The sequence below is a fragment of the Oncorhynchus clarkii genome, chromosome 30, assembly GCF_045791955.1.
Source record: "Oncorhynchus clarkii lewisi isolate Uvic-CL-2024 chromosome 30, UVic_Ocla_1.0, whole genome shotgun sequence".
NCBI lineage: Eukaryota > Metazoa > Chordata > Actinopteri > Salmoniformes > Salmonidae > Oncorhynchus > Oncorhynchus clarkii.
Window position 1 is genome coordinate 23,108,620 of NC_092176.1, and position 12,401 is coordinate 23,121,020.

Here is a 12,401-nt window from a genome sequence, read left to right on the forward strand (position 1 = left end):
TGCTAGAATTAGAAACTAGAAGTACTATCAGATGAGAAGGCTCAGTTTACAGCACTATCTGTACGCTCATCTCTACTGTCTGCTGTTTTCATTCCCAAACTCTGGACTTAAATGGCCAAACTCCTCGTGATGTCATCCCTTGGACATTGGGTCAGATGCCAGAAGTAGGAAAGGGCACAGATTGTATTTGTAGTTGGACTCCCTCTGTCTCTGGGAAATCAGCAACCTCTCCCATTCAAACAGGATACTCTGCACTCAGTACACACGCTCAAATAGTATACACTGCATACACGTACACACACGCATATATACTAATGCAAGTATGCACACACGCACGCACGTGCGCCACACCCACACACACTCGCTCTCCACTCTTCCACTTCATACTCTGCTACATTGTATACAAGCCTAGAACAGTGTGTGTGATTGTAGGGTTGGACAGAGTGTTTTGAGAAAGGGAACTGTGTGTTGCTGCAGTGTTTGGAACTGGGACTGTGTGTTTCCACTGTGGGTTCATTGGGAGCTCTGAGCTCTGTTCAGTTCCATGACAGCTCTCCAAACACTGAGTGTGATTAAGAAATGTTCCCAGCAGCGTGAGAGCGAGAAAGTAAGGGAGCGCACCAGCCTAAAGATAGGAGTCCAAACTGAGGCTGCATTCCTGTCTATTTCAGAGCAATCGCCACCAGATTAGCCTGTCTAATCTAGTGAAGTAGTGGGATCCGAGCTATTGTTCAACAGAAAGAGAACACCACAACTCTGCTCTGAGCAAGGAGCTACTTTGCCACACCTAAAATGTACATAGAACAAACAGGACCACAACAAGTCAAGCTGGAGATCTATAGGCCTACAGCACTACTATGCTGTACACTGTGTACAGAACATTAAGAACACCTGCCTTTTCCATGACATAGACTGACCAGGTGAATCCAGGTGAAAGCTATGATCCCTTATTGATGTCACCTGTTAAATCCACTTAAATCAGTGTAGATGAAGGGGAGGAGACAGGTTAAAGAAGGATTTTTAAGCCTTGAGACAATTGAGACGTGGATTGTGTATGTGTGCCATTCAGAGGCTGAAATGGGAAATTCATAAAATGTAAGTGCCTTTTGAACAGGGTATGTTAGTAGGTGCCAGGCGCACCGGTTTGCGTCAAGAACTGCAACGCTGCTGGGTTTTTCATGCTCAACTGTTTCCCGTGTGTATCAAGAATGGTCCACCACCCAAAGGACATCCAGCCAACGTGACACAACTGTGGGAAACATTGGAGTGAACATGGGGCCAGCATCCCTGTGGAACGCTTCCGACAAAAGGGGGGATGGGGACGGGTCTCAATATTAGGAAGGTGTTCCTAATGTTTGGTATACTCAGTCTTATCTCCCTCTGTTGTCATTGTGCTCTGCTCAGACCTACACTACCTGCTTGTGAATAGATAATTGGTTGATTGATTGAAAACACGTAATCAATCATAATGTGGACTGTCACAGATCATATGGTGAATAGTCTTATTCAGCTATTATTATACAGTATAGTTCTTACATAACCCTATGTACTGTACATAACCCTGGCCGCCTTGGCTAGCTTTGAAGGGATGAAGGGATATATCTCATGTGGGAGAAGAATGAAGTTGCCCCTAGGCAGTTTAGTATTTTCAACAGTTAAGTTATAGTTAGTATATGTGGAGGTTTAGCTTATCCTAGATCTGTGCCCCTAAGGACAACTTTAAACCAGAGGCTGTTAAGCCTGTGTTGTAACAGTGTGGGTGTTGTCCCTGACAGAGAGAGCATGGTAGTGTCTGTCTGTCTCTGTCTCTGTCTGACGGCACAGGGTGCTTCACTCTGTCTCCAACCAGGATGTAGACATCAGGATGTAGACCAGGAACAGTAAGGAAGACACACTTCCTGTTTAAGGTATCCAACCTTTGAAAACTTGGAAATGTTATAGCCTACGATGTGATTGTCAAGGACATTTGTTTTACTCCCCCATAACAATGTCATGGCTTCTGTGAACCAGTTTTTTACCACTTTCATTGTATCGGAGACTGAGCTGTTTTTCAACAGCAAACGAGAAGTGGTGACTTAATGAATGGAGTTAGTCTGCATGAGTAGCACGGTGTTGTGGGTATATATAGGCCTGTTTGGTAACAGGCTGTCCTGTGTGTTTCTGATGACTCTCCTTTGGGACACCGCCTGGAGTCACGCCTCAATGGATTTGGCTGCTATAGCTGGCTGATTCATCTCCTCTGCTCTCCTTGTGTTTGTTAACTAAACTCACACACTCCTCAATGTTGACTTTCTATTAGCTCAGAATGGTGGGGAAAGGATAACAGTGGTTCACAGATAGGGCTGTGACGGTCATGGAATTTTGGGTGACGGTAATGGGCCGGCCAAATGACCGTGGTCACCGTAATAACCGTTTCATGATGGTCTTCATCTGTAACCGTTGGTTACACAGTTATTCAGTAATTGTGCCAGCCCTATTCACAGACACTCTAAGATGACCTCTTGTTTGAAGTCTTTTAGAGGACCTCTGTCTCTCTGTCCCTCCCCATCTCTCTTCTCTCACTTCCTTTGTACTTCAAAGTATAAAGAGAACAGTGTTTCATGCAGGTCATTAATGTGCCAGGCCCAGGTTTTATAATGACTGTTTGTTTGTGTCTGTCTGTGGTGGGGGGCTGTGTCTGGGGGGGGCTGGAGCACAGTGTCTTTGACGTCATGATTCTGACACAATGTTTGTTTTTGAAATGTCTCCTTGTGTAAATGTCTTCCTCTTTTGTCTTTTGTTCAGTAGGGAGAGTTGTTAAGAGACAAAAATACATTCTGTAACTAACCCAGAACAGAAGTTCAGACTTCTTAAAATGTTTAACGCCAGTGAGCTGTGTGTACGTCTGAGCAGTGGTTGTACTGTAAGTGACTGGACTGTAGCTAGTTTGTTATTGTCACGGCTTCCTGCCTTCCCCTCCTGAGCAGTAAGCAAAGCGCCCCCTAAGCAGAATCTTTGTCCGTTTCCATGAGTAAGCAGTAAACCCCTAGCCACAGAGCCTGCTGCAACACCGAAAAACAGGAGTGGGATCGAGAGGGACGTGACAGACATGGGTGAGGGGGGGAAGGAGATTCAGCCAAGGTATGGAGGGGAGGTAAGGGGTGAGATGAGAGAGGGGGACCAGGAAGTGTCTGCTGCTGAATGTGGGTCACTGAGGGAAATGTAGAGTAATATGCTTTTCCTTCTTCTCCTCTCTCCATCTCACAACAAACTAAGAACATTAATAAACCATGCCCAGTCCTATGACTGGAGCGGGGGGGGGGGTGTCAATGTCACTGCACTGCAGGGCTCTGAGATGTTGTTGAGAGGATGACGATGTCAAATGGAATGACAGTTTAGCGAAGGGTACAATGTTTTGTAAGGGGTTGCCAATCATGAGTGCTGAGGTCTGTTTGTAACTAGGGAAGAGGGACATGGAGTGGCATTTAACTTGATGTCTGAAAAGGTTTTTGTCTGGGAATGCCCCTATTAATTTGAGACGGAAACAAACACGTATGCTCACATGCACGCACACACACAGCGCCACACACACAGCGCCACACACACACACACAAACACACACCCAGCTTCTGGGCTTCAGCCCCGATAATAAGGAAATATAAACTGTATAATAACTGCATAATATGAATGGTCAATTGTGTGAATCAATGGCTAGGCCCAAGAGGCAATGTTCAAAATACAACAGAGAGCATCATTTAGCGACAGAGGATCAATAGTTTATAAAAAATAACTGTGAATTAAGTTTTATCACAAGAACATTTGGGTATCTGCCAAAATAAATGAAACACCAACATAAAGTGTCTTAGTGATTTCTTAATCCTGCCCTGCACAAATACACAGAATGTTTGGGATTTGTTTTCTTCTCATTATTGTTATAGACCTCGTGGTGGGTCATGTTGTCCCCCTCTCCTCCTACCATGTCATGTTGTCCCCTCTCCTCCTGCCATGTCATGTTGTCCCCCTCTCCTCCTACCATGTCATGTTGTCCCCCTCTCCTCCTGCCATGTCATGTTGTCGCCATGTCATGTTGTCCCCCTCTCCTCCTGCCATGTCATGTTGTCCCGTCTCCTCCTGCCATGTCATGTTGTCGCCATGTCATGTTGTCCCCCTCTCCTCCTGCCATGTCATGTTGTCCCGTCTCCTCCTGCCATGTCATGTTGTCCCGTCTCCTCCTGCCATGTCATGTTGTCGCCATGTCATGTTGTCCCCCTCTCCTCCTGCCATGTCATGTTGTCATGTCTCCTCCTGCCATGTCATGTTGTCATGTCTCTTCCTGCCATGTGATGTTGTCCCGTCTCCTCCTGCCATGTCATGTTGTCCCGTCTCCTCCTGCCATGTCATGTTGTCCCCCTCTCCTCCTGCCATGTCATGTTGTCCCCCTCTCCTCCTGCCATGTCATGTTGTCCCCCTCTCCTCCTGCCATGTCATGTTGTCATGTCTCCTCCTGCCATGTCATGTTGTCATGTCTCCTCCTGCCATGTCATGTTGTCCCCCTCTCCTCCTGCCATGTCATGTTGTCCCCCCTCTCCTCCTGCCATGTCATGTTGTCATGTCTCCTCCTGCCATGTCATGTCATGTCTCCTCCTGCCATGTCATGTTGTCATGTCTCCTCCTGCCATGTCATGTTGTCATGTCTCCTCCTGCCATGTGATGTTGTACCCCTCTCCTCCTGCCATGTGATGTTGTCCCCCTCTCCTCCTGCCATGTCATGTTGTCCCCCTCTCCTCCTGCCATGTCATGTTGTCCCCCTCTCCTCCTGGCATGTCATGTTGTCCCCCTCTCTTCCTGCCATGTCATGTTGTCCCCCTCTCTTCCTGCCATGTCATGTTGTCCCGTCTCCTCCTGGCATGTCATGTTGTCCCCCTCTCCTCCTGCCATGTCATGTTGTCCCCCTCTCCTCCTGCCATGCCATGTTGTCCCCCTCTCCTCCTGCCATGTCATGTTGTCCCCCTCTCCTCCTGCCATGTCATGTTGTCCCGTCTCCTCCTGCCATGTCATGTTGTCCCCGTCTCCTCCTGCCATGTCATGTTGTCCACCTCTCCTCCTGCCATGTCATGTTGTCCCCCTCTCCTCCTGCCATGTCATGTTGTCCCCCTCTCCTCCTGCCATGTCATGTTGTCCCCCTCTCCTCCTGCCATGTCATGTTGTCCCCCTCTCCTCCTGCCATGTCATGTGATTCTGTCATTCCTTTGGAAGATGACGGGGACAACAATGGCCTCTCTCACAAAGCCAAACCACGGCAGATCTCAAATGACACCCTATTCCCCATGCAGTGCTACAGCTGTATCTAGCCACTACGCCTAACATAAAAACATATGGAATGGAGACATTCCATCAAATGTCAATGTAAAAGCTGAGAATTGTAATTATTTTAAGGACACTCCTGACCTCTAACGACCAACTAAAATCTAAAACTGACCGTACCTTAACCAAACCCTAACCATAACCTGATTTTTACCAATTCTGAAATTAAATATCGGTTTGCAGGTCAGGAGTGTCCTTATAGCCTTTTCCGGGCAGGTTGGTGTGTGGCTCTATTAAAAATGGTTGCCTAAGAATAGGACGGGGGAGTCAAGAGGAAGGGATGCAAATCAGAGACATGGAAAAGACCAAGCTCGAACAAGAGCACAAGTGTTTATTCTGAATGTTTGTGTGTATGTGTGGCTGGTGTGCGCGCGTGTCTGTATGATTGTTCATGGTTTGCATTTGTCTTAAAAGGACACTACAGAACTAATTAACCATGATTAAACCACCAACAATAAAGCACGAATAAAGATGCATTTACCATGGGGATATCCTGGAAATAGCTGTTCTATAATCTTGTTGTGGGTGTGCTCAGTCATGGTGCATGGATTCTAGTTATAGATACATCAGTGGTATAACATATCTAAAGGCCATCTTTGCTCAACTATATCCATCCTACTGTCCACTCTTAGTAAGGGTGTGTTTGTGTTACAGTCTTTATTATCAAAGATCCTCATTCTGGACATATTAGTTCACATTTCTTAGATTATGTCTGAAAAGTCAAATGAACTGGTTCTGTTGTGGTCCTTTCACTCAGCCTGTTTTCTACTAGCCAGTTCCATATAACGGATGATGATGACTGAGTCCGTTATGGCAAGTTTGGAAGTTCCCGATGTTGGAAATACTGTTTACGGAATCCAACTGAGAGCAGATTCTAGGAATTACCATGACAATCATGATGACCATTCCTTGTTTCTCGTTGTCATCTCTCTTACAGACAGTGCTATTCTTGGATGTTTCGGGGATTGGTACAATAATGCTTAGAATAAGACGATTCCCGTGGTCCAATGATGGAAAATCAGGCAAACTACATTAGCAATTTTTTGGATGCTAATTCGATAATCCTATTATGGCAGAAGGGACTATAAAAAGGATGACTTTCCACACATCATATCACAATTGCCTATTTATCTTTGGTCACACAGAAATACGGGTCACACTTCAATAACCCAGATGATAAAAAAACACTATTTTTGTTTAAAATGCACACAGCTGTGTGTGATACTGGTCAGATTCCGGACTTAGACCAAGGCCAACACCGCTCCAACTGTTTCCACTCTTTGCTAGCCTACGGGTTGTTTTGATGTTATTTCAGACCATGGTAATTAACTGTGTGGTTTCATGTTGTGTGCTGCAGGTGTTGGAGAGCTTTAAGATCATGGACTACAGTCTGCTTCTGGCCGTGCATGTTCTGGACCAGAGCCCGAAGGAGGGCGGCGAGCCGGGCCAGGCAGTGGCGGATGGCAAGCGGCCCGTGGCCCAGAGGGTCCTCTACTCCACAGCCATGGAGTCTATCCAGGGGGACAGCAAGGCTGCCGAGGCCCACACCACAGACGACACGTGAGTCAGCTCACCTCAGTCATACTGCCCATACACATTCAAAGACAACCACACGTACAGTACACAATCATATACACTGTAATAGCTTGATGACATTTACACTTACACACACTCACATTCACATACACTGAAAAATACATGGCAAAACTCTTACAAACAATGATCAAAACCCTTAATGTGTCTCCTGACCTGACTACATTCTGTGACTGGACCTGCATTTACTGGGCTGTATTTCAGGATGGGTGGAATTCCTGCCAAGTCACACAAAGAAGAGAAGCTGCTTATTTTCCTGGGCATCATCGACATCCTGCAGTCCTACAGGTTTAACATGACTTCATAACATGCTATATTATATAGCATAATAACATACTATAATGTTCTGTAACATGGAGGGTTCGTTGCTACGCCCACAGACTAGTTAGCATGACATATTCTGATTGATTGGATATCAAGCAGCCACTCTCCTGGGTCCTTAAAGCATCCTTTTCTATCCAACTCTGTTAATAAGGGTTCTGTAGCTATCAGTCTTTCCTATTCACTCTGGTGAAGCATTGATTTTCTGTCCCAATGCAGGGAGTAAGGGAGAGAGAAGCTCCTCAGTGTGACAAACCTCGAGGGCCAGAGAGACAGAAGTGTCCCTAAAGCTTGTTCCCTTGTCCATATCTCAGCATCTCTAAGCTGACCTCAGGACCTGTCAGTCAGTGTCTTGGCTGGGGAGTTACATAATGATATCATTCCCCATATATCTTTTCATATTAATCCTCTTCCCTTGCCAACTGTTTGCTTGCCTCAGTCCATCAATTGCAGTGTCAAATGTAACTAGAATGGGAGCATATTATGTAACATTAAATGTAATATTGCTGTGGTTCCTGTTCTGTCTTTGGTGTCAACGGGAAGCATCTCAGGTTTTGGGTGATGGGGCTTGGTGCGGGGTTGGGTTTGTTGCATAACCAGCTCTGTTTGTGACAAGACTTCTTGTTTCCCCCTCAGATTCATTAAGAAGTTGGAACACTCATGGAAGGCCCTGGTCTACGACGGCGTAAGTTGATATGCTGCTGATTACGTGTGTCCTTCTGAACACACACTGTTCATAGGTTCCATTCTTATTGATCACAAATGGCCCTCCCTGATAAAAGCCTGTATTGTCTTCTGTTCTGTCCTCAGGACTCTGTCTCGGTGCACCGGCCTGGTTTCTATGCCAACCGATTCCTCAAGTTCATGAGCACTTCGGTGTTCCGGAAGACTCCGAGTAAGTCTGCTGGCTTCTGTTCCTCAGTCCCCTATGACAGGGATACATTTATGACTTAAGCTGTCACACATGCCAGGCACTGGGATCGGAAAACAAGTGTAATGGTATAAGGGGTATGAGGGCTAAGACTGAGACTACAATAACACTATGTCGGTGTGTCACGTACAGTTTAGTCAACTTTAAACCATTGGAAATGTTTGTACAGATTGATTTGTTAGTCACCTGCTGTGTTGAAGGCAACAACGCAGCTGTGTTGATGTAAGGTCCTCTTACAGGAGAAATGTATACGTGATTGTGTTTTACCAGTTTGTTATGTGGATGATCCAGTGACACATACACTGTTGTCAGTCAATTAAATAGGTCAGGTTTCAAACCCTCCCTCAGCTCCTCTCGCTGTGCTTTCAGTTTACTCTGACATACTGATATACGCTGACATACTGATATACGCTGACATACTGATATACGCTGACATACTGATATACGCTGATATACGCTGACATACTGATATACGCTGACATACTGACATACGCTGACATACTGATATACGCTGACATACTGATATACGCTGACATACTGATATACGCTGACATACTGATATACGCTGATATACGCTGACATACTGATATACGCTGATATACTGATATACGCTGATATACGCTGACATACTGATATACGCTGACATACTGATATATGCTGACATACTGATATACGCTGATATACGCTGACATACTGATATACGCTGACATACTGCTATACGCTGACATACTGATATACGCTGACATACTGATATACGCTGACATACTGATATACGCTGACATACTGATATACGCTGACATACTGATATACGCTGACATACTGATATACGCTGATATACGCTGACATACTGATATACGCTGACATACTGATATACGCTGACATACTGATATACTGATATACGCTGACATACTGATATACGCTGACATACTGATATACGCTGACATACTGATATACGCTGATATACGCTGACATACTGATATACGCTGACATACTGATATACGCTGACATACTGATATACGCTGACATACTGATATACGCTGATATACGCTGACATACTGATATACGCTGACATACTGACATACGCTGACATACTGATATACGCTGACATACTGATATACGCTGACATACTGATATACGCTGACATACTGACATACGCTGACATACTGATATACGCTGACATACTGATATACGCTGATATACGCTGACATACTGATATACGCTGATATACTGATATACGCTGATATACGCTGACATACTGATATACGCTGATATACGCTGACATACTGATATACGCTGACATACTGATATACGCTGACATACTGATATACACTGATATACGCTGACATACTGATATACGCTGACATACTGATATACGCTGACATACTGATATACACTGATATACGCTGACATACTGATATACGCTGACATACTGATATACGCTGACATACTGATATACGCTGATATACTGATATACGCTGATATACTGATATACGCTGACATACTGATATACGCTGATATACGCTGACATACTGATATACTCTGACATACTGATATACGCTGATATACACTGACATACTGATATACGCTGACATACTGATATACGCTGACATACTGATATACGCTGACATACTGATATACGCTGACATACTGATATACGCTGACATACTGATATACGCTGACATACGCTGACATACGCTGACATACGCTGACATACGCTGACATACTGATATACGCTGACATACTGATATACGCTGATATACGCTGACATACTGATATACGCTGATATACTGATATACGCTGATATACGCTGACATACTGATATACGCTGACATACTGATATATGCTGACATACTGATATACGCTGATATACGCTGACATACTGATATACGCTGACATACTGCTATACGCTGACATACTGATATACGCTGACATACTGATATACGCTGACATACTGATATACGCTGACATACTGATATACGCTGACATACTGATATACGCTGACATACTGATATACGCTGATATACGCTGACATACTGATATACGCTGACATACTGATATACGCTGACATACTGATATACTGATATACGCTGACATACTGATATACGCTGACATACTGATATACGCTGACATACTGATATACGCTGATATACGCTGACATACTGATATACGCTGACATACTGATATACGCTGACATACTGATATACGCTGACATACTGATATACGCTGACATACTGATATACGCTGACATACTGACATACGCTGACATACTGATATACGCTGACATACTGATATACGCTGACATACTGATATACGCTGACATACTGACATACGCTGACATACTGATATACGCTGACATACTGATATACGCTGATATACGCTGACATACTGATATACGCTGATATACTGATATACGCTGATATACGCTGACATACTGATATACGCTGATATACGCTGACATACTGATATACGCTGACATACTGATATACGCTGACATACTGATATACACTGATATACGCTGACATACTGATATACGCTGACATACTGATATACGCTGACATACTGATATACACTGATATACGCTGACATACTGATATACGCTGACATACTGATATACGCTGACATACTGATATACGCTGATATACTGATATACGCTGATATACTGATATACGCTGACATACTGATATACGCTGATATACGCTGACATACTGATATACTCTGACATACTGATATACGCTGATATACACTGACATACTGATATACGCTGACATACTGATATACGCTGACATACTGATATACGCTGACATACTGATATACGCTGACATACTGATATACGCTGACATACGCTGACATACGCTGACATACGCTGACATACGCTGACATACTGATATACGCTGACATACTGATATACGCTGACATACTGCTATATGCTGACATACTGACATACGCTGACATACTGATATACGCTGACATACTGATATATGCTGATATACGCTGACATATGCTGACATACTGATATACGCTGACATACTGACATACGCTGACATACGCTGACATACTGATATACGCTGACATACTGATATACGCTGACATACTGATATACGCTGACATACTGACATACGCTGACATATGCTGACATACTGATATACGCTGACATACTGACATACGCTGACATACTGATATACGCTGACATACTTACATACGCTGACATACTGATATACGCTGACATACTGACATACGCTGACATACTGATATACGCTGACATACTTACATACGCTGACATACTGACATACGCTGACATACTGATATACGCTGACATACTGATATATGCTGATATACGCTGACATACTGATATACGCTGACATACGCTGACATACTGATATACGCTGACATACTGATATAGATTCTTGGCGAAAGTGATTTACGGTAATGCGTCCATGCATACATTTATGTAGTTGCATATTTTAGTAGTTCTGTTCTGCCTTTAGTTCTTTCCCCAGAAATATCTTGTTATCAAAGAGGTGCTTAGTTTCTCCCTATTAACAGGAGTCTATGGTTGTCCTCTGTTTGGGTGGTGGCCATGCCAGTCCCCCAGTGGGGGTAATTTAGGAACCCACCCCAGTGGCTGAAGCCCTTCTCACTTCAGGGTTTTGACTTGTGGAATGTTTCATGTTAAGATGAAATAAAGAAGTGTGCAACGCTGATTTAATGAAGATGGTTTCTGCGATGGTTTGGGATTTAGATGCTTGGTATTATTATGGCAATGCTTCTGCACAGTTAGATACAATGGGGAGGGATTTCATGCTCTGCTTGGGAGTCAGAATGGAACATCGGGGGACAGTTGCATAATGATCATTATGCGTTAACAGTTTGATCATTTTACTGCTACTTTGGGACAGACACTTCAAGCTTGATTATGCACGATAAGGGTTGCAATCAGGGTAATCTGTTCCCTCCATCTCGCCCTCTTTCTCTCTTGCTCTACCCCTTCACTCTCATTCCTACCCCCTCACTCTCTCCCCAACCCCCTCTTTCTCTCTTGCTCGACCCCTTCACTCTCATTCCTACCCCCTCACTCTCTCCCCAACCCCCTCTTTCTCTCTTGCTCTACCCCTTCACTCTCATTCCTACCCCCTCACTCTCTCCCCAACCCCCTATTTCTCTCTTGCTCCCTCTCTCTCTCCTTATCTTACTCTCCCTTCCCTCCGCTCTCCTT

At 44.3% G+C, this 12,401-nt stretch overlaps 1 protein-coding gene across 5 annotated transcripts in view; it reads left to right on the forward strand.

The window, feature by feature from the left end:
* Positions 1-12,401, forward strand: part of LOC139389317 (phosphatidylinositol 4-phosphate 5-kinase type-1 beta-like) — a 75,996-nt gene that overhangs the window by 56,198 nt on the left and 7,397 nt on the right. For all 5 annotated transcript variants that reach the window (XM_071135969.1, XM_071135970.1, XM_071135971.1 and 2 more), the window contains 4 exons: positions 6,701-6,903; positions 7,141-7,224; positions 7,894-7,942; positions 8,068-8,152. In XM_071135969.1, the coding sequence (XP_070992070.1) occupies positions 6,701-6,903; positions 7,141-7,224; positions 7,894-7,942; positions 8,068-8,152 (421 nt within the window). The remainder of the gene's footprint in view (positions 1-6,700; positions 6,904-7,140; positions 7,225-7,893; positions 7,943-8,067; positions 8,153-12,401) is intronic.